At 40.3% G+C, this 27,159-nt stretch overlaps 1 protein-coding gene across 2 annotated transcripts in view; it reads right to left on the bottom strand.

Moving 5' to 3' along the window:
* The window catches only part of CLIC5 (chloride intracellular channel 5), a 75,954-nt gene that overhangs the window by 22,329 nt on the left and 26,466 nt on the right, over positions 1 to 27,159 (bottom strand). For both annotated transcript variants that reach the window (XM_017813083.1, XM_017813084.1), the window contains 3 exons: positions 8,061 to 8,170; positions 7,609 to 7,734; positions 6,190 to 6,296 (listed from right to left, as the gene is read on the bottom strand). In XM_017813083.1, coding sequence (XP_017668572.1) covers positions 6,190 to 6,296; positions 7,609 to 7,734; positions 8,061 to 8,170 — 343 coding nt within the window. The remainder of the gene's footprint in view (positions 1 to 6,189; positions 6,297 to 7,608; positions 7,735 to 8,060; positions 8,171 to 27,159) is intronic.

Genomic DNA, 27,159 nt, shown 5'->3' with positions numbered 1-27,159 from the left:
TAAAGCTGCCAGGCACTTCAGCTACCATGAGCCCAACATTATTCAGCTCAGGGGGAGTCATAAAAACTTGTTTAAAATGTTCTGAAACAGCTTTCATAGAACCATCACAGAATCACAGAATGGCCTGGATTGGAAGGGACCTTAAAGATCATCTAGTTCCAACCCCCCTGCCATTGGCAGGGACACCTTCCACTAGAGGAACTGTCATCCTGACATATTAAATCATAAAGCAAGTCCTTTTCTCTAAAACAATTTTAAACACTATTCTAGTCCTTCTTGGTTGCATGACAGAGAAAACTTGGTATTGTCACAGCACAGGACAAATTGTGGCTCATGCTGGGCCTTGCACAGATGTGGGACTTTGTAGCGGAAAAGGGAAAATCTGCAACTAAAGAGGAAGGAAAAAATTTAAAAGCAAGTTGATATACAGGCATCACACACATATTTATAGATTTATATTTATACCTATATATTTATATGGCACCTTGAAAATCTGTTCAAAAAGTATAAAGCATTAATGTTGGTCCCAAAGAGTCTGATCCAAGATCCCTGTCACAGGAAACACCCACCAGTACAAGGGCATTCAAAGAGCTTTTCAAACTTGCTCTGGTGAAGTCAAAGTCAAGAGGAGCTTTGCCAGGAACTTTGCTGAGCACAGGGTGAAGCCTTTAGGCATAGAACTGGATCAAAGCCTCAGGACAGGCCATATCACAACTAAAGTTATAACCTGATCCCTTCGGATGAGAGAAGCCGGTCTGGAAGGAAGGGGGTGATTCCCCTACCCTTCCCCACCACGCATGGAGATGCTTTGGGGACAGATGTTTTGCTCTTCTACACCGACCTGCTGCTGCAGCCAGACCAGACCATGCTTGTCAGGATGACACAGGCTGCCCACCACATCAAGAAGGTCTTACCCCAGCTCAGGTGCCACAAAGGGTCTGCACCGCAGAGCTGGTATTAATTACACAGAGTGTAAATATTCTACACTGGGATTTGGAGTGAACTGATTTGAAGAGGCATGTGATGGCTTCTAGAAAGGATCAGCACACACCGTTCAGCCTGTGCATGTACCTGTACTATGGGTCTGACTCTCTGCTTAGCAGGAGTAACTCCACAGCATAAAACTGATGTAGGGCAGTTTAAATTCCAGCCCTATACATGTGTGTGCATATCTACTGTACCCACACATACACAGCACAGGGAGAGAGACATTTCCCACCTCACGCACTTAACCACAAAGTGTGATGGAGCTACTGAAAGAGGTGAACGGCATTTAATCACATGTGAGTTAATGATTTAAATGTGCTTTTATTTTTGGCCTCTTGATGTAAATCCAAACCAGACAAGCGGAGTCCTCTGGTCAGACGGCTGGAAATTCCTCTGCATGAAATCATGTTGGTGGTCTCCCAGCTCAGCGCCTTCTGAAGAGCCGTACAGTGAAATATCCTTCCGTACCACTAATGAATGCGCCCACCCACACTGGAGCTGGTGCCCCCTAAGAACTCAATTCAAGAACAACTTTTTAAACTCATACATGAAATCAAAGGGCTCATTCTGCGAGCCAAAGAACTTACAATTTTAGGCGGGACAGTTAATGGGTGGTTACTCTAGGTTGTCCCCTTGGTTTGCAGTACACAGTCTCGCAGGAAAAAATAATAAGCAGGATACTGTATATGTACACAGCATTCCAGTTAATTAAATTTCATCCTCCTCCAATGAATACATAAATTGTTGCTACCCTGGTGACTGTACAGAGCTTGAGTGACTTGCTCAGCATCAACCAAGGGAACCAAAGTAAACACACAAGACCTTGGTTTACTTTCCTGTGCTCAGACAAGACCTTCTTCTCGATATTAAACAATCACTAAACAACCAGAAACACTCAAATTGGCTGTGAAAACTTGAGAAAGAGCATCCAGGAAATAATTTTCAAGACTACTGCCACTAAACCCTCCCAAGGACTCCTGTCCTTGTGTGAAGGAACACTTGTCATTCCAAGTACAAGGGCCAGAAAACTGCATAACTCGGTTTTGCTACCCAAGCGAGACACAGATCATCCCACGATGAGGAGATGAGTCCTTCAAGCAGGCCTGTTATAAAATTATCAAGTGGCACAGGGGGTGGAAGGAATCAAGTTCTAATTGAACTGACTTGAAATAATAAATGCACACACTTTCTTTAAACACAGCTTGCCACATCCTGAGAATCTGGAATCAATTCCTTCCCTTTCAAGAAGCTTAAAAGTCGTGGGACTTTGATATGGCATGAGCATGTTTGCTTCTGGGCTTACAGCCCTCGCCAGCCCGTTCCAAAACTTTCAGCGCTTTTATATTATAAGACAGAAAGTTAGGAAAACAAAGATGGAAAAAAAGAATCAGAAATTCAGGGAACTATTAAATCAGGGCAGCTTTGCTGCCAAATACCTTTGGTAAGTAAATGAATCATGATCAATAACATATTGCCATGCAGACTTACAGGAGAAGGTTATCACCTGCTTCTGTGCCAGGCACAAAACATAACGGTGTGTGGCTAATGAAGTACTACATGAATCCAGAAAAAAAAAAAATCACTATTTTTCTCTGTAATGTTAAAGCATTTTACTTCAAAGTAAATTTAACTCGTCCAGAAAAAACATGATTTTTTCCATTTGTCAAAATTGATAGGTTGCTATGAAACACTTCTCTTTTGATGATGTTGCATTTGTAAGAGCAAACTGTCTTGATAGAAGGAACCCTATTTTTGTTAAGGGGATGTATCAGCCCTGATTGTAAAGCTGCTTGCTTTATACATTCACATATTTGCCAGCAGAGGGTATCACAATCTTAGAAACACATGTACATACCTATCATTGAATCTATTCATTTATTATGTGAGGATTTAGACATACACACTAAACCAAGAAGTAACCAATCTCTTGTTTTCTTTAGTAACTTTTCCATTATTGAAATAAAAAAAATTGTTTGGCTACTTAAAGGCTACAGAGTGTGTTAGCAGAGCCATCTGCTATGAATACTGCAATGACATAGCCAAGCAATGGCATAATCTGAAACCTGACATTCCTGCATGGCCCTGGTTGTAAACCCTCCTGGGAGGAACACCAGCTTGGGTTTATCTTCGGAGTGCATTAGGTTCTCATTAATTCTTACATCCAGTATCCTCATGCTGCATAAATCTCATTTAATTATCCCAACCACTTCATGCCACTTTACCACAAAGATGTAACAGCCACAGGCTGCAGTGAGAGCTCGTATTGCACAGACCACATGATCTCTGATAAAGCAGTACACTACGAAGAATGATCACATATAATTACACCTTACCACACTTCTAGAGATAGGCTGATGCTACAAATTCCCAGCCTGATATCTCACACGTTAATGAATTTACTTCCCTGACTCCCAATTTAAGAACTTAATTTAAACAACCTGATGTTTGGTGCTTTAGCTTCCCTGGTATTAGCAGTCCCCTATTCCCAACTAAAATAAATTAAAATTATTGTTTATATAATGGCCTGAGTTCTATGATCTATTTTTAATTTATTAACAAGTCTTTTTCTATTTGTGTTTTGATCATGTGCAACTGATGTCCCAGTTACTAGTGTGGCTTTCCAGATTAACCCAAGCACTTGAGTCAGCTGGAGTTAGGAGCAAATATAGAGGATGACTGTGAGATGTATTACTTTTATCTGACCATTGGAATCTATAGGAACCATTTAAGATAACAACAAACAGCAATCTCTGTTCTTTTTGGATCTCACCTGCTCATATGGAGACAGGGAAAGGGACTTCACCTCAGTAATTATATTTTATGTATATAAAATGCTTTTTATTATTACAGAAATATATACAACTACTTATACTGTTATATAGGAAAGACAATGTGTCATAACCTGCTGTAAAAGGACATGTATCAGATCAGGGCTAGAGCCCCAGATTCCTTTTGGATCAGTGTTGCAATTTTACAAAATACCAATCAAAAAGAAATAGGTTCACATGGGAATATGCATCCAGTGGTGCTGTCCTTTCCTTTTCAGACATAGTCTTTTCACTGCTCAAGAAATCTAACACAACCACTTTTTGATTAACTCATTATCTGCCATCCAAATCAGCCTTCAGAGTAACTGCTGTGGTTCAGATGAACTGGACGGGAAGGTGGGTAAAACATCCCTGGGATAAGGGAAAAGGTATTCTTGCTTAGTCCTTGAAAACTGGAAGTCAACTACTCTACTGAAATTGAGGTCTATGTCCCACAAAGTGTAAGTCTGCTTTGACAGTCCCAAGGACCCAGGGGTCCTCAGGTACTTTACTCTGTTGATAGAAAAAACATGTGGGTACTTCTGATACTCTACTTGTCTGTGTTTTATTCTCTTTGCACTGCAGCACTACAACTGTAAAAAAATTAAGCTAAAACCTTTTCTCTACTTCAAAGAGGAAAGTTGAGGATGAGTGCATTCAGAGATTGCAGTGTCTGGATATGACAGGAGCACGAACCAGCTAACAAAAATGGAGTGAAGGTGTTTGAGGGAACAAAGACTGTCTCTTTTCCCTATAACCTTGGTGTGCTTAATTGGCATTGGAAGCATTTTCCTTTTCTTTCAAGAGTACCTAAACCAAGGGCTTGTTAGGCAGATCTAGGGAAAGCTCCCATTAATCATACTGCAGGTTCTAAAAATGTGGAGTGCTTTGCAGGGTTAGATTCCTTATCTCACAGTAGCGGATATCCGACCTTGAATTCCAGCTCTGCTTATGGCCAGATGCAGATACCTCTAGGACAGCCATTTATTCCTGTTTGGAGATGCCAGCCCTTGTGAATCCAGGGATTTGCATATTGCAGAGTCACTGAGAAGTGAGAGTTGGGATTCTGCATGTGGACAGATACCCGTGGCTGTTTTAGGATGCAAGCTGAAGATTTACAGTTGCAGAGCAGACCATAAAAATTCCTTGTAAATTGCCAAGATATTTTAACATCTTTCATTGTAACATCTATTTAGTCTAACTCTTAATTTATTTTCCTTTTACAACTTCCTACAGAGGTTAGCTGAGCGTCCCATTAGCATTAGACAAAAAAAACCCAACTCTTTAGAATCACTGAGAAATGAAGCACTGTAATTATTTCCTTCTGTTAACAACACAAAAATATGATGGAGGAGATTGTTATCTGGCATAAATCATCATTTACCCACTTTTATCTCATGGGTCAGCCCCGGGCAATGAAATATAATTGCACAGATGAAATGCGTGGCAGACCTGGAGCCTGAAAAAATCTAGTTTTCTCTGAATTATATGAGCACATGGTGTTCAACAGGCATTAGGTCTCTGACTGTGAAACCAGTAATACAAGATAAGAGGTATTAGTATATTCTTATATTCACATCAGTGAGTGATTGCAAATATTCTACTAGATCATCTCCAGGGATAGGGATGTGTAAATCCATTAGCTTTCATGGAGCAACAGGAGCTAATACTAGCTGAAGTGTTTCTCTAGGGGAAAGGAATGTGGAGAAGAACAGCAATTTCATTAAGAAGACAGTGTGGGATGCATATAAGTATGAACGGCATCTGGTTTCTGGGGGGGTTCTTTTTTTCGACAAACAAACATGTGAAGGAAAGTTTGGACCTTACCGAGTGCAGTTACATTTCTTGAAGCCACTTCTTTCATTTAATAACTTTATGTTGGATGTCTTGATATAACTCAGTTTATATGAGCAAATTAGCTACAACAACATAACATAATCATGAGGTAAGCAGGTCTCATAGCCACATCTAACAAAGTATGAGGGGTCATGGCATGAGTTGGCCTCAGAGTTCTGGGTCCAGTCAGCACACGCTCCTCTAAGCAGCATCTGGGCAAAGTAGAGGATGTAGCACAGGCCACCAGTCACTTCCAGCAAGCACTAAGGGATTCTGTTCTGGTGAGGAAGCTGGGCTGTATGGACAGGAGTCATGTCACGGCTGTTGGTAAAGAGGTTACTAAACACTCTGTGGCCTGTTTTATTTACTACTACAGATGTAGTTAATTCAGCTGGGAACATGTGGATTTAGCCCACTGAACCAACCATCTCCCACTGCTCAGCAGCAGAACCTGACATCATCCGAACAGACCTTAAAATAAAATTAGGAGGGAATGGCAAAATTATTCCACTTCTAAGCACAGAAACTCCCTGGCACATTTGGCAGTGATCATACTCACCAGCATTATCCTGCTGCTTGGTATTTTTGATGTATGCAGAAAATTTGGAAAAGATATCAATTCCAGCAGTGTTTGATTCCCGGTGCTTAGCAGCCAGCTTGGGGTACCTGAAAAAGCAGAAGCAGTGTGAAGAGTTACGTCTTGCTACCAGCATCATAGGGATGGTTACAAATACAATTTAACAGAAGAAAGACAAAAGCTCCTGTGCGAGGAACTGTAATTAACATCATCATTTATCTCAAAACAACAGCTTGGTAAGTCCCTCTTAACAGTATCTGTTGGAGAGTTACACAGAGATGGTTTCAAGACAAAGGTAATTGTACTTGTGCTTTGTGTTACCACGATCCAAGATACAGTGGCCTTAAATCAGAATGAAGCACAAATTTCCAGAAATTTTGTGGGGGGGAATTCGGCTGCCAAATCTCTCCATTATGAATGGCAGTCATGTCTAAGCCCCTGCACCGAAAATGTACCCCAGGATGGAACAGCAAGGCATGTTAGGATTACCCAGGTGAAGGAACATAAAGATTTCAGTCTCAGAATTGCTTTTTATAGGCAACTGGTGCAAAGGAATATATCGATTTGAAAGATAAACACAATTAAAGACTTCTACTGACTTCAGTGGTCTTGGAGTATAGAAAACTAAAATATCTGATCTCTTGCCTCACGACTATCCTATAGCTGCTGATTCACTTGGAGGTAAAACACTCCATAAGGAACCAAGCCAAATTTCATTGATTCATAGATTCTAAGGTCCAACTCACAAGCCAGCAATTTCTTTTTCCCATTATCCTTGTATTAAGTCCAAAACATTCGACTAACTAAGGCATATCTGGTAAATCTAAACCTTTCCTTGGTACCTTTTCATACTGAAAAAATCTGGGCCTTATTTCTAATCTGAATTAGTTTGGTTATAACTTTCAGTCATGGGCTCTTGTCATTTCTCGACTAGAATAATGAGCACTTTTCTGCCTCCAGAGCCTCTCATTCTCTGTAATCAGTTCCCCTTCCAAACTTCCTAATACACCGTACAGTTCAGAATCCTCCAGTTTTTCACTGTAAAATGCTTTTCCTGGCACAGATATTTTGTGTGGCAATTCTCAGCATCTCTTCCAAGTTATTTTTAGCTTTGCAAAATGTGGCCACCAGACCCCTACAAAATTTTTCTAATACCAATCTCCTTAATTCTGCATACAAGGGCATCCTGAAATGTGTACAGAGAAAACAGTCTGCAGTTATTAGTCACACAAGTAACCTTCACACATGGAAGTCATCTCACTGAAGCCAGCAAGTTTCATAAATAAATATTACTCCTGTAAGTAAAGGTTGTAGGAAGGAGTGCTTTTTAGGAACTCTCCTTAGGACATCTTTCATTTCTAGGAAATGGAATTTTGACTGAAAAAAATCTCAAGTTCTTACTTCGGAGGTGCAAGAATCTCTTCCAAGAATTCCTCAATCTTGTTAACATCTGTCTTGACTTCTCCATTAAATGTCAGGAAAGGTGGGTGGGTCCCAGGAGCCAGATTGTGCAGGTCAGCTGGCTTTCTGCAGACAGAGAAAAAAAGTCACAAAATCACTAATCTTTACAATCAGGTAGTTGCACAGATATTTATAGTTCCTAGAAAATCAGTCTTTTTTTTTTTTCTGTAATTTGTGGTTGGAAGACTCTGAAAGTACCCCAAGCACCCTGTTTAATATTAAAACATTCCACAAGTGAAAAAAACCCGACAACCAAACCCGAATCCCAACTATTTTGTCATGCACCACAGGCTCTCTAGGTTAGATACAAATCTGATTGAACTTGGTGGTGGCTTTGTGTAGGACAAACACTGGATCATTTCACTATTTCAGTTAAACTGAACAGCTTTTACCTTTTCAGATCAACAGTGGTGACGTTGAACACGACTCCTTTGAGCCACAGGATCATGAAGAGACGCTGGGAGAATGGGCAGTTCCCAATGCTTTCTCCATCTATACCAGCCTGAGGGATGGAAAGGAAGGAAAAATGGATTTCAGACTTGTTAGTCATTTACCTCCCTCAAGATGGAAAACAGGATGTCACAAGAAAAATAACCAGTTTAAAAATAACCAGCAGTGCCTGTTATTTAATATAGTTTATCATCAGCACGAGCATGGAGTTATTGCAGGATTCAGCCTTTGTCAGGAGCTCGAGAATGCAACATGGAGCCTCTCCTGAGGGCAGCTCTGGGTAAGGAGATGTGTCCTTTGCTGATGGCAAGCAACATCCAGGATGTTCTCTCAGTTACTCTCATCCCTACAGGAATTCCAGCTTCATGAAAAGGATAGAAAAACTCAGTTTTCTGCTCAACTAAAGTCTGCAGATTACATCAGCTTAATATCTGCTTCACTGTTTTACTATCTAAAATGCGTACTTTATATTTAAACCCAAATCCTGTGGAAACTGACTAATTCTTCTTCACATCCAGCAAAGCAACCTCAAACACAAACAACCAGATGCAGACACAAATCTCCATCTGAATCCTTCTGAGGTTCAAGGCAGATTTCAGCCACCACATTCAGTCTGTTCCTATCTCTAGTACCTAACGAATTGCCTACGAACCACTACAAACCAATAAAAAACTGCTAGTGTTAGCATTGAGGAAACAGCCTATTTTTTCCTCTAAAAATTTATGGTCCTTAGCCATGCAAATTCTGACTTTGAGCCATGGAGGGATACAAATAACACCAGCCGAACTGAGCCAAAGCTGAGTCCAAGGACAACATCCTTCTACAATAATTATGCTTGTGGCCAAAGCTTTCAGGACGACAATGGTTTTGATAGATTTCCATTTTAATTTGTGGTACCATTGTGTTTAAAAGATTCTTATAATCCTGGTGAAGCAACCAACCTTCTGTTGTTGACCCACATGGGTTGCATAACTGTATACACATAGTGTGTGTCCAAAAATGGCTGATGAAAGAGCTAAGGAAATAAATGCCCTCTTCCTTTGGAGACAATATTATATTACTCTGTTGGCTCTCATAAATTTTATCTTATTAATATTCAAGCTGTGAGGTAGCATTTCTCTGTCTTAAAGAAAGAATCACTTCTAATTATTGCAGCTCTGTGAAACATCCACAGCACAATTAGAAACATTTTGAGATTAGAAACGCCCAGCTGCTACAAATTCAGGCCTTGCCTGTGAAATGACATTTCTTGTCGCCAGACTATGGAGAGAGTATGGATTGAAGGCTTCAGACAACCTGCCATAAAGTTTAGGGCTACGTAATGAATTTTGCTCTGAATTCAGATTCAGTTTCAAACACTCAGAACTCTAGAGGTATTTGGATATAGAGGTATTTGGGTGAACAGTTTGGCTGCAGTTTTGACTTGAAACTATGGATCTGCAATATGTCTGGCACATGGCATATGCAAGAATCAGCAAACGATGTGGGTGAAAGCGTGGCAGGGCATGAGGATGGGAAGATGCATTTTCATATCTACCTGAGGTGTGAGTAGCCCAGTTCTATAAAATTTTATAAGTTAAATAGTTAGCACTGTTCTGCAAATTTCACGGCAACAGCAACAATGTCACCATGGGAATACCAGGCACCACCAGGCGTGCCATAATTACTGCAAAGTCACAGTTGCTGATTAAACCATTGCCAAGAAGTTTTAATTTCTTACCCTTCCTCAAAAGAGGCAAATGCTATGGGAGAAACAGTGATACAACACCAGACTTCCCCTTGGCTTTTTCACCATCCTAATCATAATTGCATCCTTCATAATGGAGCTGGATAACTCAGTCTGCAAACAATATGTTATAAACTAGAATTTGAAGAAAAACAGATCAATGAATCAATTAGAGGACGAGAGAGTGCAGGCAGGAGGGCTGATTCTCATCTTACCTCCTCTGGAATGACTTTGGCTTATAAATTCATTGATTCTGTTTTTTCTTCACCTGACTGCCTTCAAAGTAAGTGCAAAACCCTGGTTTGCCAAGTTCTGCAAATACCTTGAGAGCAAAGGGGTCTTGTCTCACAGTGATATGCAAAGCTCCAGCTCTCCTGCAAGTCTCCATCCCGCACGGAGACAACCTCCTGCCTGGCATCATCGCCCACTTCTTGTGCTGCAAGCAACAATTTCATCTTTTTCAGGAAAGAGACTCAGGAACATCATTTCCCTGCTCTCTCCAACTTCATATTCTCATGCAAAGGTTAAGGGTTACCCAGATCTGCATTTTTTTAAACATTCTCTGTCCTTTGAGGAAATGGTAGAAAACCCTCTAAATACCAGAGGACTAAAGGGGGGACAGAGCAGCTGAATTACAAGGAAGAAACAGAAGTGATGGGTCATGTGAGGCTAAGGGATGCAGAAGTCATTGGGGAAAGGAGAAAGATGTGAAATCTGGAAGACATAAGATTCACTTAGTGATCAAAAATAAAATTAATTGTGTAGGTCAAATGAGGCCTCTAGTATCTTCCCAACACTTCCAAAGGAGTGGGAAACATTAATTGCTAGAGACATACTGGGAATAGGCAGAGGAAATTCCAGAAACAAAAGATAAACTAAAGAAAAAGTACGGCATGATCTCTGTTCAAAGCTCCTGGATCTGGAAGCCAGGCTTATGATTTGGGTGGGGAGTGACTCATGGGTTTTGATCTCATGTGACTGGCATAACTGAAAACGCTACCACAAATCACAAGGCAAACTGGTGACAAGGAGGGAACAGAATCAAAATCTCCCCAGCAACACAATTTATCCATTAAATTCAGCTATTTTTCAGCAGAAATTATAGGCAAGGCTCTGTCGGTTTTGTGAATCTTTTGTCATTGCTTCTAACAGCAGTCAGTAATTCAATGTTCAGTACTCAGAAAGAGCAAAACCTTAGCAGGTAATAACTTCAAAGGCTTATCAGAGTGTTGTGAGATCCTTTATGAAGTCTATTAACTACAAGGAGGAGATGAGAAAGAAGAGAGAACTTCCCAGGCTTAGTCACTCTTCAAAGAAAAACGGCTTTCTTAAATCACCCCAGTAGTGCCTAAATACAAATCTATTACGTATCTGTCCAAGGGTAAGGGCTCAGAAAGGCAGGAATTAAATAATATCTTAATCAAGATCAAGAACTCAAACAGTGGATGGAAAGAAAAGAGCAAATAATTGACAAGCTGGAGAACCACCATTTATTCCTGCTGCTGTTCAAAAATGAGCACAAAAGCTTCTCTGAAGCACAGTAAAAGTGATGAACCGTTTACAAAAAGGAGCAAGTTGATGATATATGCACTCTCCCTGCCAGCAATGTCAGATATTTCTGATATAATGATTGCAACTAGGGACAGTTCTGGCAAATCTGATGTAATGATTGCAGCTAGGGATGGACTTGAGGCTTTGTGGGCATGGATAAAGGAGACAGAGTTGTTAAAGTGAACTATAAGCTTCACAGCTGTGAAAGGGCTTCAGAGCCTCCTTCTCCCAGTGGAGAAGAACCTCACCTGAAAAGGCAAATTTCCAGAGTGACTGTGGAAAACAGATTTGAGGATTTGCTGGGTGAGACTCTTTGGCCAATGCTCATCCCACTGCAGTTTAACTGAGATGTCTAAGGGAAGGTCTTCTGAGCAGGTAAGGTCAAGATGCACATCTGAAAGATAATTGTGGCCACCTTTCACTTCAACTGAACCACTGAGTATCTGATTTTGGTGGGATGAATGTGGACCACAGCAAGAAAAGCCTGGAGTTTGCAGAGACAGAATTTCGAGAGAATTATTTTGCTCTATCTTGGAAACATCACCTTCTGCTCCCATTTCTTCCTACAAGCTTACTTTTATTAGGTTACTTACTAAAAAAGTATGCTTTTCTACTTAATCTCCAGCTGTTTAGGTCCTTCACACCAACTGATGCAAGGTCCTGCCCTGGAACTTGGTATAATCACATCAAGAAAAGCCCATTGTCATACCAGCTGCTTGCCTCTGTCTGAGTAATGGCAAGAATGAACAAGATGTTCTCCTTTATTAATTATAAGGCACTCCTCCTTAAATAGTTCAGCTATTTTTAATGGATTAATTAAACCTTAAAGACAGTTGTGTGCACAAGTGGGGGCTGCAGAGACACATTATCAATTAACATAATCAAGGAGGTTTTGGGAGGGAGAAAAAACGGTCTCGGTGATTTTATGAGCTTGTGTCAAGTGTTTTTGTAGAGCTGTGGCAGTATCGAGAGACTCCAACCACTGCACAGCACAGCTCAATGATGTGAACAGGGAGCTCTTCTCAAGTTCAAGATAATACTTTGCTACAAATGAAACGACTGGAATAAACTTCCTCACATATTCCAAAAATAATCCAACTGGTACATGTACAAGGGCTGCAATGCACACAGACAACCGTAGATTATTTTAATAACCTTAAGGGAGAAAAAAAGGGCAAGTTTCACTTACTCCCAAAATATAGAACTTTAAAGAAATACACCATTATTAATAATGACTAAGCATCTATCTTAAAAATGGCAGTGCTGGCAAGAGTTGCATAACACAGACCACTGTGTTTTTTCCAGGCAAATAATATATTTGGTTTTTTCTGTCCTCCTTCTTTGATTTTTCACTGCATTGAGGCCACTCTGCACGTGGTCCAGGGGTCTGTAAGACTCTGGGGTAAAGCAGGGAGACACTTTTGATGACACTAAAACACATTTGTTTTTCAAAAGGATTTTAACAAGTTAACAAAAGCAGTCAGGCTAATTCACCTCAATGTTTCCCAGTAAGGATTAAGGAGGGATTTGATTTCATCATCCCTACAATCAAAATTGAGACTCACATTACACATGGTTACACCCCTCTCTGTTTTAAAATTGGGAACGCTCCTGCCTTTTGACACTTACTCCCCTTACGCTCAGAACCCAAAGGGGAAGTGAAAATCCTATTCGAAATGCAGAGCAGGCCAGGAAATATCCTATTTATTGTGCCATTAAGAAAAAAAAAAATCTCTCTTAGTAATCATACCACACACACAATAGCACAAATCTCCATTGTAGGGAAAAATCATTGGTTGCAACATGAGATCAGACATGCCAAGGTATTGCTTTAGTAAGGATCATTTCTTTCCAGTTTCTCGTCTTTTTTATTTTTTTTCCCCCCAACTTCTCATCCAAATGTAAAAGCCAGTGAGCAATTTGGAGTGCCACCAACGGAGAGGCAAGCTAAGAAGTGCACATTCATAGAGCAGCACTGGTAGGTCTCAAGTTAGAAGTAAATCTCATTGCACAAGCCCTGTGTATCACAGGACACTCTTGTTGACTGTGGCTCTGGTTCAGGAAAAGCATTTAAGCATGTGCTGAAATACATCCCAATTCAGAGGAAGTATATGCTTGACGTTAAGCATGTTCTTAAGTCCTGATGATTTCAATAGACTTAAGCACATACTTAAGTGCTTTCCTGAACATGGGCCTATAACAACAATAATAAATTTGCTGTGCAGCATTTTAACTTCATTAAGCTTTTTTCCGAGATTTTATTTTGCTAGGAGAAGCTCCTCCTCCTTCCAAAGCAGGGCAAGACAGAACAGGAATATATTCCCGAGGACACACACGCAGAAATAGACTGTGTGCATATATGTCAAATAAAAATAGAGCATTTGCCTGGAAGACTGTCAGGATAGTGACAAAACAAAAAGGAAGTGGTGAAACTCTTTAGCCAGCTCCCCAAAAGCCAGCCAAAATGTTGTCCAAGTTTGGCATTACATACATGCACATATTATAGATGCACATAAGCTTAACTTGGTCTGTGCTGCCGGCCAATTTGAGGGGAGCTGGCTTGTTCCACTGGGCTCAGACAAGCTGGGCAGCACGTCAGCAGAGCTGAGGATCTCCAAGGAGCTGTCACTGCACTTCTCAGATCTCTGCATTTTTGTGAGAGATGCGTTTGCACTCCTGAGACATTCAGGATTTTCAGAAGATGGAAGTGCAGGTTGGAGACCCTGTGGACAGGACAAACCTATCTTTAGGTTTGGTAAGTCATGATTTTTCAACTTTTTTATTCACATGAATGGCAGCATGGGCAGGAAGGAATCGGTCATACAAGTCAGCTTCTTCCTAGGGATCTTTTCATTACAGCTTAGGATACTCACAATTAAAGATCAGAGTCATCTTCCACATCAGCTGAGGTACTGGTAGCAGAACAGCTGCACTCACAGTGATCAACCTGCACAAAAAGGTCTCAGTTTCCTCAAGGGCTTTGTTAGAGCCACTGGCCACTGCATATGTTCTGCATGAAACATGTTTTGCTCTGAAATAAATTTTGAGATGCCCTAGAATTCCAATAATTCAGGTTCAATGTAGATGTAGAAAACTACAGACTAAACACAGGTGTATAGTCTCATCACAGAATCACAGAATGGTTTGGGTTAGAAAGCACCTAAAAGATCACCCCATTCCAACCTTCTGCCATGGGCAGGGACACCTTCCACTAGACCAGGTTGCTCCAAGCCCCATCCAACCTGGCCTTGGGCACTTCCAGGGATGGGGCATCCACAGCTTCTCTGGGCAACCCATTCCAGTGCCTCACCACACTCCTAGTAAAGAATTTCTTCCATATATCTAACCCGCATTTCTTTCAGTTTGAACCCACCATGTGAAAATGGTTCTATGCTATTCCATCACCTCTTCTTTCTTCAAAGAACTAAAGACCAATGATTTGACAAAAATCAACAGAGTAGAGAAGCATAGAGTGGTCTGACACCTTAGATCAAGCAATTATTTTGTTCTCATTTATATTTATAGATCCCTTACTTATCTTTGCATATGGTTAACTTAATGAGGAATTATTATTAGATAATTAAAGGTAGTGGGAACTACAATGACACTTCCTACACCAACATATATGTATATATATGAATTAAGGCTGGGACAAATTTTTTTTTCCAGGAGACCATATTCCAGCATGCTCTGCCATGCTGTGAAAAATTTCTGCACACCAAGACTGACTTTCACATGGTGGTGTACAAGGGAAAAGTCTCCAGAAGAGTGAAAGTCATTTAGTAACATCAGCAGTATTGTATAAAGAAATCACATAGAATATGTATTTAATTTATATTATTTTAATGTCAGCAAAATATGAGCTAAAGGATGGGTGGCAAATGCTGGCTGACATTTCCAAAGTGGCTAGCAGTTTTAGGTCCTGTGAGACAATTTGAAAGCAGCTGACTTCTCACAAGTATCAATTCTCCACACTTGGAAAATCAGGCCACAAGCCACCCAGAATGAAAAGCTGCTTTTAAAAGCCTTAGTAAGAAGGGAGTATCACTGTGAGCTGTGACTGTGAGCTTCTTGAGCAACTAGACAAAAAATTAAGAGTGTTCTAAAAGAAAATCTCTACTGGAAGAATATTCTTCGAGGAGCTCACTCAGAATTTGACAAATACCTGGAGATGTGCAGTGGCTCTGGCCATACCACCTTGGAAATAGGCCTGGAGTTGTGGTCTTTGGCCACCCCCCTGAGGGTAGGCAAGGTGCTGGGACCACACAAAGAAATAAGAACATGGGATCCCAACGTGCAGCTCAGCAGGGCTCCCAGGGCTCCTGGCTGCCCAGCAGCCCACTCACCAGCCAAAATTTCCTTTTAAAACTACTGAGACTGTTTCAGTTTCCTTCCTCACTGAAAACCCACCACAGCTTTGGTTCAACAACGTTGTGAATGTTTCAAAATGTTTTTTTGAGACTTAGAGAAATTTAGAGCAAAATCTTGACATTCTTCAAAACCCAAAATTGCCATTCTCATCACAGCTCTTGACAGCAGATTGTTCACAAAGCTCATGTGCTTCTGGACACAGTGGACTGAAAGTACAGGTGTTTCTTTCTTGGCTTGACATAAAAGTAACAATCATCCTTTACACTTCTTCCTAAGCCTTTTCCAACCTAATAAAGCAATTCTGCTCCTATCACTCACCAGTATCATGGCACAGGATCCTGGGTACCCATGATAGCCACTGGACGTAACCTCAGAGAACAGTTTTTAAAAGCCTTGATTTTTGGTGACCCATCAATAATTCATTGAGACACCACAGGAACAAGAAAAGAACTTAAGAAAGGTCAGATATATAAGCTTAACACATAGATAGATACTTGAATAAATGACTAAACCACAGCTCACAAGCACACATGGAAATCTAAAGTTGGTAAGAAAAGACAATATGGATTTTTCAGGAACAAATGACATTAATTAAGCTAAGCAAATTTAGTTGTCTGCCAGGGTTGCCAGCACTGCAGGTAGAAAGGAAGCAGCAGGTACCTGGAAGCTGACCTCTGTAAGGTTTCCAACGTCAGCTCCAGATCGTATTTTATTAAACAAAGTAAGGAAATGGGACCGGTATGAAATTACTGCAAAGTGCTTGTATAGGTGGTTGAAAAATATTTATGAAGTGGTAATAATAAAGTTTTCTGCTACTCTACAAATACAACAAATAGAGGTACCATAAAGGCCTATGACAAGATGAGTCATATTTAATGTTTCCATTAGCAAAATGGGTGAAGGAATAGATAAAACCTTGCAAAATTTCCTGACAACAACAAGCACAGAGAGGTTATCAGTATTTCCCAGGAGAGGAGCAGACTTCAAAGTGATGCTAAGAAGTTGGAACAAAGTGTCTGAAGTCACTTAAATGAAATTCAGGGAAATTAACCTCAAGGTGTAAGATGTGAGAAGAACAAAATGTGACACACAAATGCTGGATGGGGAATAGCTGGTGAGGCTGCGAGGGCGAAGTGAAAGAGGTTTTACGTAAATCACAAACAATAGGAATCATCAGCATATGCATCTACAGGCAACAACAACAGGATAATGTGATGTACACGCAATGTTCTACCACGACATAACAGTTCTCAAGCATGTATAAGACTGTTTCACAAAGAGGATGATTTTCCATTGTTGTTCATGACCACAGAGGATGGGATTAAGTATTTTGCTTAATTTGCAACAATAAAGCTTTGACGGGGGGGGGGGGGGAAATCCAGTGCAATTATAGGACTAATGAAACACAAAGCAGGCTTTCTAAGGAGGTTGTGCAATCTCCATTTAGTGAAGGCTTTGAAGAAATCAAAAGAAGTTGGTAAGATTGGTCTCGATTTATTTCATCCTGCTGCAGAGTGGAGAGGGGGCATAGGATGTTTCAAAAATCCTTTCTATACAGTCTATATTAGTGACTCTGAAAATAAAGCTGTTCTTGCTGTCAGTGCTGGATGCTTTGTGGCACAGACTTTTGCTTCTCTCTGACCTGCACAGGATGAAGTCTGGCCCCAGTGAAATCAATGGCAATTTTGCCCATGACTTTGACAGGACCAGAATTTCACTCAGAGTTTTCAAGGCCACGGGGGACCAACATAATAATCTTTCCTGACCTTTTGTGTCATACAAACATAGATTTCGCTCAGCCTGTAGCCAACATCTTGTTCCTGAACTAGAACATGCATTTTGGAAGGTTTTTCAGGAGAGGCACATGCCTGACATAGAGTGGTAGTAAAATCCCCTCTAGCGTTGCCTGCTTGCATTGCAGGGAGAAGCTCAACCAGCAACAGCCCACTTGTGGAGTTTTCCTAAAGCTGCCTAACTTGTCACATTACACATATATGCAATCTTTTTTTCTTATCTATCAGTTGCATTTATGCATGTGGGTTTAAGTTCTGGAAGGAACCTTAGTCACAGGATTTGGGGAGGCAGGACACAGCAGCACTCAGAAAATCATTCCATTTTTAGTAAAAGTCAATAGAGATGCTGAAGCATCAGCTACTGCTGGGTTGTTTGGGATACAACAGTGTATCTCATAGGAAGAGATACATCCTCTTTTTAAGACCAGTTAACTTAGAATCATAGAATGGTTTGGGTTGGAAGGAACCTCAAAGACCACCTCGTTCCAACCCCCTGCCATGGGCAGGAACACCTTCCACTAGACCAGGTTGCTCCAAACCCTGTCCAACCTGGCCTTGAACACTTCCAGGGATGGGGCAGCCACAGCTTGTCTGGGCAACCTGTGCCAGGGACTCACCACCCTCACAGTAAAAAATTTCTTCCTAATATCTAACCTAAACCTACACTCTTTCCATTTGAAGCCAATTCCTCCTTGTCCTGTCACTCCAGGCCCTTGTAAATAGTCTTTCTCCATCTTCCTTGTAGGCTCCCTTCAGGTACTGGAAGAATCTTATCCTGCAAGATATTGATACCGGGTGGCTATTCATGCTCTGTGTATACATAATGCAGCTCCTACATTTTGGAAACTTATGCCTTTAGGATCATATTATAGCTTTGGTCTTTTGGTGCCACACTTATTAGTTTATTACATTCTAATATAATAGGTGGTATGTGTCCCATCCCTGGAAACATCCAAGGCCAGGACAGACAAGGCTCTCAGCAATCTGATCTAATTGAAGATGTCTCTGCTCACTGCACAGAGGGGTCTGACTAGATGACCTTTAAAAGGTCCCTTCTAACTCAAAATATTCTATGATAATATACCTGATCTAATTCCAGAGTAGTTAATATTCACACAAAATATTCCCACTGATGATAAATATTCCACTGAATTCAGTGAGAGCAGAGTCATACTTTGGATTCACTGGTTTCTTTCTAATAAGTGATTTAAAACACAAGTGGTTTTATGTGCTCTCGAGAAAGAAATTAAGAATTACTCTTATTTAGCTATTCAAAAAGTACCAATTTTAATAGTTTCAAATATTGATGATTCTATATCCTCAGAGCTAATTAGATACATTAAAAAAAATTACCCCAGGAAAGCTGCAGAAAATACAATGAGACAGATCACTGTCAGAAGGTGTCACAGGCAATGCAAATTATAACCAAATTATTCCTGTTTCTAGTAGAGATCAGGTGCAAATACAGGAGTTGTTTCTCCAAAGCAAGCTCTATGCAGAGCTCCCATTACAGTACCAGAATCCTGAATGCAGGTTTTTTTGTAAGAATTCAATCTGTGCACATCTGGAATTTGCATTTAACAGTCTGTTAAAAATCTATGAGCCAGGGATTTTTGACCAGGGTAATCTGGTCATATGGCATATTCTGGAAATGTTGGTGAATTGCAGCCAAATTTCCATGCCTCTAAGCAGCATATCAGACTAACAAATAATAACAGCAGCCAGGTGCTGAAAGTTAATGCTGAACCCGAAATCAGATCCAGGGCTGAATTATTTATTGAAATTCCATTACTTCATTTGCACTATTAGAAGACAGAGTCACTTGCAGTCACTGCAAATAAAGGTCTGGATGGTGGGGTGTTGCTGGTAAGGGCATTTACCACATCAGCTGACCCCAGCACAGGCCATAATCTGCCCTTGAGGGTCTCATTTTGTATCTTATTTAACATCACAGAAATATTGTTCATCAGTGATCTCAGGCCACTGGACTAAAAGAGCAATTGGCAGCCCTCAGGAGGTGTCTCACAGTGGGCAGGACTGGGCCTTTCTATCTCCTTTTGCATCTCCAAAGTTCAGGAGAAGCTCCATCCTGAGATGTGATGAATGTTTATGACTTTCACCAAAAGCAGATCAAGTTACTTTGCAAAGGAGCAGCACATCCCAGGCTCAAACTAGTCTTTGATGTTTGCATCTTGGTGTGACTTCTCAGTGCAACCCACAATACCTCCAATAAACTATTTACCAATACAATACTACCAGCATTTGGACCAAGAATTATGCTGTGAAAATACAAATGCAGTATAAACAAATTTTCCGCTTTCCAGACACTCACAGAGAAATAATTAGAGTTTAGTCATTAGATAATATTTTTTCTCCTTTAATATTTTCTTACCTGCCAAAATTGCTGTATTTGTTCATCTGATCATCTACACTTACAGTCATATTTAGCCATTCAAGGGGTGTTACACTACAAGGCAGTCTTTTCTGTTAGCCTTCTACAAAAGAGGGGGATGTGACTCTCTCCGACTATTTCATTAAACAAGAAACAGAGAAAGTTCCAAGTTTGTAAATGTAAGAACCTGCAATGAAAGCAAGAGTCTGATACACATAACCAGCAAGCAATTGTTTCTTGAGACTCACCTAAAAGCAAAACAATTTGTGTGTTCAATAGCAAATGCTCAAGAAAACAAACAGTGATGCCTTCCAAAAGCTACTGAGAAATTCTGAATAAATGTGTATAATAGTAGCAGTATAATTTACAAATATTTTACAGTACAGACTTGTGACATTAATGTATCATAAATGCTGTAAGTAGAAAAAATAGTTGGATCAGTGAGTTGAGTTTGGATCACATTTCTTGTTTATTCAGCATCCCAGTGCAAAATGATTTCTTAAATCCCTGTGTCTGTACTGTTTGGGTCCATTTGAAATGCTCCAGTGATGTGACTTTACAAACTTCCCACAGGAAATGGTTTTGACAACTTTCTCTGAACACATTTTAACCTGATGCCTAGACTGAATTTCCTCTAATTTTATTTTATTCTACTATCCAGCATTAAAAAAAACCCAAACACCGTAATTGCCTTTAACTCAATGCTATTCATTAAAATAATTCATACTTTTCATCCCTTTATACAAAATCTTACTTAACTATGCCATTGCACTTTCCCCTGCATCTCTTCACCTCTTACGGCTCTCTTGTTCCTGGGATCCTTGACCATGCCATCTATTCTCAATATCATCTGTTCCACAGGAAAACATTCACTTAATCATCATTAAAATTTGTCACTACAGTTTAGTCCGAACACTCAGATTTGGGCTGACAGATCTGGATTTTGGGCTGTGAGAGGAGCACCTGGTACTTCCTATGCCACAATTCCAACACAGACAGATTCCAGAATGCCACTAGAACTCCATACACCAAGCACCCATTGAATAAAACTTATTGGAACATCCAGGTTAATGAGGTAGTTGAGAAACTAGCATTTGGCAAAGAAATTTCTGAACATTTTTTATACATTTGTGTACAGTTAGGCTCAATTTCCTCAAGTACCTGAATAGGCTCTGAAGAATTAGATATTTTTTCATCTTTACTTACAGTTCTCTCTAAAATGGAGGGTATTTTTTTCTATTACTGCGAAATGTCAAGTACACAGGTGGTTCTTGAAAAATAAAAAATACAGAGAAGTCCTATAATTTAACACTTCCACTGATAAGCTAAGCATCTGTTAGTACAAAATCCCTCTTTCTGAAAGCATGGCACAACTGGCATTACTACTTAGTGCACCCAGTCTCAAAGACCTTTAAATAAATGTTAAATAAACATTAAAATAATTTTTTTAATAAATTAAAAAATCAGTAATCCTTGGTGCCCAGAGTGGAAGAGATGTCCAGAGGCTAATTATAAAAAGCTCTTTTGCCCATGGGAGCTGCAGCAAGGTGCTGTCACGTGCAGATGGGGCTGGGAAGGGTGGCCAAGGTCAGGGGAGAGAGGTACTTCCTTCCCCTGGAAAAGAAAATCAGTGTTTCAAGGTTTGTCTCTTTGTCAGGGCAGTGGGACTGCACCTCCCCTAAGTTCCCGTCCCGATCACATTCTTTCCTGGCTCTCCAAGGTTGGACCTAAGCAGCTGTCTACAGTCAGCATTTTTAACATTATTAGTATTATTCCAGTTGAATTATCTCCTTTGAGATAAAAATTGAATCATGAGGCCACTGGGCAGAGATTGTGCTCAGCCCAGTAGGAGAACAAGGTGTTCCTGCAGACACACATCATAGGGCTGATGGTTTCAGTGTACCAGGATGGGCAGGAGGATATTCCCAAATCTGAAACAAGTCTTCCTGCCTTTATTACAGCCTGAATAGTGAGAAGTAAGACTTATGGGGTGTTTTAGAAAAATATGTAATTGGAGATGTTCTAACCCCAAAAGATTACATTCACGTACTCTGAGAAGCTCCTTGTGGCTCCATCTCTGAGCAGGATGAGCACTTAGTGCTTAATGCAGAGAAAACAAGAGATCATTTTTGAACCTCAAACAAGACACAGCTCCAGGACTGGATCTAGAGCTTAACAGGGGGACTCAGAAATATTGACTTGAAAGAGAAAATAAAACCAAATATCCAAAATTAGAGCATGTCAGAATGAGAAAGAGCAACTCAGTAAATGAAGGCAAAATAGAATTCCTTGTCAAACTGCATGAGTGAGCTAACACTCAAAGATGAAAAGAGAATTCAAATGATCCAAACGCTAACTGAAGACTGAAAATAAGCTTAACAATTAAGGACTTTGGTGCATTGGATCCTCTTGGCATGTCCTGAACACTTAAAAGAACCGAGCACACAAAAAAACCTAAAGCTGCCATTCTGAGAGAACCTAGAACCTGCAAGACTATTCCATGATTCAACCCCTCTTCATCCAGGAACAGCTTTTTAAAAAATACTATGAATAAAATAAACAAACAAAACAGGTCTCCAGTCACACACTGAATCAGCAGCAATGGCTCATCACAAAACACAGGGCAGCGAAAGAAAATAATTTCCTCCCATGATATGCACTCGTATCTGTTTGAAGTTGCCCATTCAGCAGCTAAAAGCAAAAGGAAAGCAGTAACACAAAGTGCCTGTTGACACACACAAATTGAATCACAATCTAGAAAAACACCAGCAACAATAGCGATGATCCATCGGGGCCAGTTTCTCTGATTTCCACTTGTTTAGGACAATACACAGGTACAGACTTGCACCAGCACACAAAATGACAGCTCTGTGCAGGATGTTTATTTGGATGTTAAAATGTCATAGGGAGGACAAGCTTGGCAATTCATACAGAGAAGCACCTGCCCAATCTGAAAATTAATTCCATATTTTGTGAGGAGTTAAACCACAACACTTGAGTAGTTTTTACAGTCTATGTCAAGAGAAAAGAACGGATGCAATTTTAGCTGGATAAGCTACTGGGCTACACAGGTATGAAAATGAATATTGATGCAAATGTTTCATAGGGAATGAAGCCAAGGCATAGGGACATAGTATGACTTAGACACTGACAGACAGAAAAGGAATTTGGCTCTCATATCTCCCAGTTTAGCTCTTCCTTCATCTCATCTTCAAAGTCTGACCTGTACTGACACAGCACTCATCTGCTCAGCCTTTGGAGGCCCTTCCAAAGTCTGGCCCTCGCAAACCCAGACATGAAAAGCATATAAGATAAGCAATAACATATTTAACTGCCACCTGAATTTATCACATCTCATTATCACACCCAGGACATGTAAGCAGCCTCTTAGCATCAACTGGCCTCAACCAAATTTGTGCTGTCTTTCAGAGAAACAGAAATCAAAGCCTCCCTCTGTGCTTCAACCAAACCCTGTTCTGGTTTGCCAAGATCTCCTCCATCGCAATACCTTCCTGGTTTGTAGATTTTGTGGCTTGCTTATTCCTTTACTGTCCTTAACTGTGTGTGTTTGTTACAGCATTATCTAGTCTTGATCTGCAGAGGCAGAAAGGGCATGACTTCTTTGGTGGTTTGTTCCAACAGTTAATCACTCTTAGACCTACTATTAAGTTTAGTCCTAACTTGGCTACATTTGACTTTGAGGTGGTCTAAAAAAAGGTGTCCCTGCCATGGCAGGGGGCTTAGAACTAGATGATCTTCAAGGTTCCTTCCAACCCAAACCATTCTATGATTCTATATCTTGTTATACTTGTCACACACTACATTAAAAAGCCCCCTATAGATACATTTAATATTGTGGTCAAGTGATGTTTGCTCTTTTACTTAAATGAGAAGGACTGCCTTAAGGAGGGTAACCTTAAGTATTTTTACTCCTTAAAATTATTCTTCTCTACATCTTTTCCAATATCGTAACACACACTAGCTCTGCATGTGTTTAAAATGACCAGCCAAAAGATAATCTAAACCTTGACCCCTCCCTACTAAGAACAATGGCAAAATGAAAAAGTAAAAATGCATAGCTGTGACTAGTCTGATTTATATGTTTATTATTGGAATATTTACTGTCAATTACTAAGCAGGCGTGGCACATGAACACTGAATCAGTCATGCTAAGTGCTGTACAAAACCCAAAAGACACAAGAGCTATGGCTAAAGGGCAGAGCACAGGACTGGAGTGAAATTCTTGCTGGATCTCCTTGAACAAAGCCCCCGCTTCTGAGCTCCTGCACCTCTTAAGTGTTGACCATGACTGCACAGTGCTTCAAAGCTGCTATTTGCTATAAACAGGCATCCGTATTTTTTCATCTCAGGGACTGGGTTTTGCAAAGAGAATCATGTTCAGAGGTGGCTGGCAAAGCATGGAGCAGCCTGCACAGCCTCCTTTGCAGAACTGGGATCTAAGAACAGTTACGAGCTATGAGCATCTAAGAAGAGTAGAGATCTTCTATTATCACCCTGTGTTTTACTAACAAGTATTAAAAAAATCCACACTCACAACAAAGGCACAGCTGCTGAGCATTTAAAATGGATGCTAAACTATCTTTTCTGAATTATGGACAGTTGCTGAGCTTAGCTGTCAAATGGTTTTTGAGATTGAGCACACATGGATTAGCTCATCATACTCTGAACTCCACTGCTAGTTTGCAGCAGAACACTCATTGGAGGTGATAAGGCCTTTTCCAAGGAGTAGAGCATTACACTTTACTAGCAGTAGAAGTTAGAAAAATTTATATCTTCTTTGGCATCTTCATGATCAAGAAATTAGGAAACTAAAGCCATACCTAAATCAAGCAAACTCCCTCTGTGCAGAACCCCATTTAGAGCATCATTAATAGGTTTTAACACCTGAAGTATTGGTGAATGCTGAACTGAGCCATGATAATTTTTTTGGTCCAAAGGAAACAAAATATTTGGTCAGAGAAGTTGTAGATGTTCCATCCCTGGAAGTGTTCAAGGCCAGGTTGGATGGGGCTTTGAGTAAACTGGTCTAGTGGAAGGTGTCCTTGGCCATGGCACGGGGTTGGAATGAGATGGTCTTTAAGTTCCCTTTCAACCCAAACCATTCTATGATTCAATGAAGCGCAAGAGAAACAACAAACATAGTCAAGAAATGGCTTTTTTGCAGCCTGACTTACATAAGGAAGGATAAAAAATACTATTCCCATATATAATCTTTCCAAGTTTTATAGAATTTAAAGTAAATGATAATCAGCTTTGGTCTTGAATTGTAGTGGTCCAATAAAGATATCATGATCTCAGCTCTGGGGGCAAAAGCTGGAATCCTTTATTGAACACATGAGTGCTGTTTAAGGGTCTTGGGGGCTTCCATGCTAATGAGGAGGCAGGGTTATTCCAAAACAAGGGATTCCACAACCTATTAGCATTTCCAGTAACAGGGGTGACATAAGGGGAAAAATGATTTTACATTTCTTGGATACAGTATTTACATTCTGGGGAAAAAGTTTTGGTATTTCCAGTAAGCAGGGTTACATTGGAGAAGGGTGATCAGCTTTACCTGAAAGAAGGATTTACACAGGGAGGGAGAAAACAATGGGATATCTGATAGCATCATGCAAAGTCTCTCTACATCCTGCTGGGGGAGATCAGGACAATGGATCTTGTGTGGTCTTTTAGATGGTGGTTTTCCCCCAGTTCCTATGGCCCAAGGTTTCCTGTTTAATCCTAGCAGTTCCTTTTCTGTTGGTATTTGAATTTCAGACTGCAACACTGAATATTAGGCTTTGAACATTTTACTTACATTTTTGAGTAAGCACATACAGGTGAATGCCATGGGCTTCTGTCATCTGCTCTGCACACATAATTAGTTTTTCAAGAATGAGGATTTAGAAGAGCCAACTGTCACTGTCTGAGCAACTTCACCCTTAATACAATGTCCTTATGCCAGAGCATCTATATCAGGAATGGCTTCAGCTCCTACTGTTCTACAGATGCATTAGTAAGTTATTATAATACAACCCTCCTGAAATGAGTTTCAATTAGTGCATTATCTCAGTTTTACACAGAGTTGCCAATAATACACATAAAGGAGCTATTTTAATACATTTTGGTTATCAGGGACATGGGGAAAAAAGTTGGAGAAGCACCTGGGCTCCAGATATACAATACTTCTGAGGAGGTACTTTAACCAGGTTACCCTGGGGATCAACATAGAAATCATGGGGATTAGCGGACTGGTATAAATTTATGAATCTGAATGCATGTGAGAACAAGCAGAAAAAGCAGATAAGTTGATCTTACAGAAGATACAACACATCTGCACAAACTCTGAACTAGAATGAGCTCCTGTACAGACACTTAATAAAGCACCCAACAGCCTGTACCTAAGAGCAGACAAACATCCAGTTTCCTCTGCTTTGATTTCTTTTATGTCCAGGAAATTGAGATTTCCAATACACTTTGTCAGAAGACAGTTCTATACTGGAGACCTGATCCCATCATATATTTCTCTTCTATTTTAAGTGGTGTTCAGGATGGTGAACCCTCTCTGGGATAAGGGTGAAGAATGTTCCCTGATCCCACCATGTGTCCACATCTGCAGGAGAAGGACTGGTATCAGCATTTTATCAAGGTGAGGAGAGCCTGAATACCTTGCCTTGGATCGCTGAAGGAAGCAGAAATGCCCAAAAGTAATAAAAGCCTGCCAAGAATTTGGGTAGAAACCTGGTAATATTACTAAGCTTAACATGTTGAAAAAATTGCACAGTGGGACCTTTTCATAGTTTGACTAGAAAAAATAATAAGAATCAGCGTTTACAGCTGGTGGGAGCTCTGCTGTTGTTTTCTATTAAGATAAAGTGCTGAAATGCTGATTTGTTTGCAGAATGGAAAGTCAAAAAAACGTTGACTTGGATTTTGACAATACTGGAGCCTTTTTAACATGGCAAAGCTTTCCTATGGTGCATTACAGAACTGTATCTAAGGTGCTTTTTGTCCCAGTCTCTTTTCTGAGCCCATCTCCTCTTCTGACACTGTAGCCATGAAATTTCTGTGTTGCATCAGAGTCACTGAAAAGAAAAGGAATCTGTCTTATGTCACAGAAGATTAACTTCACCATCATTAAAAAAGGATACATATAGAAGGGTACAATCATAAACAACCTAAAAGCTGTTATGAAATTATTCTTGAGA

Source organism: Lepidothrix coronata, unplaced genomic scaffold, assembly GCF_001604755.1.
Source record: "Lepidothrix coronata isolate B3197 unplaced genomic scaffold, Lepidothrix_coronata-1.0 Scaffold39, whole genome shotgun sequence".
Lineage (NCBI taxonomy): Eukaryota > Metazoa > Chordata > Aves > Passeriformes > Pipridae > Lepidothrix > Lepidothrix coronata.
Note: the sequence above shows the minus strand (reverse complement) of the source record. Positions and strands in the feature narration are given on the sequence as shown.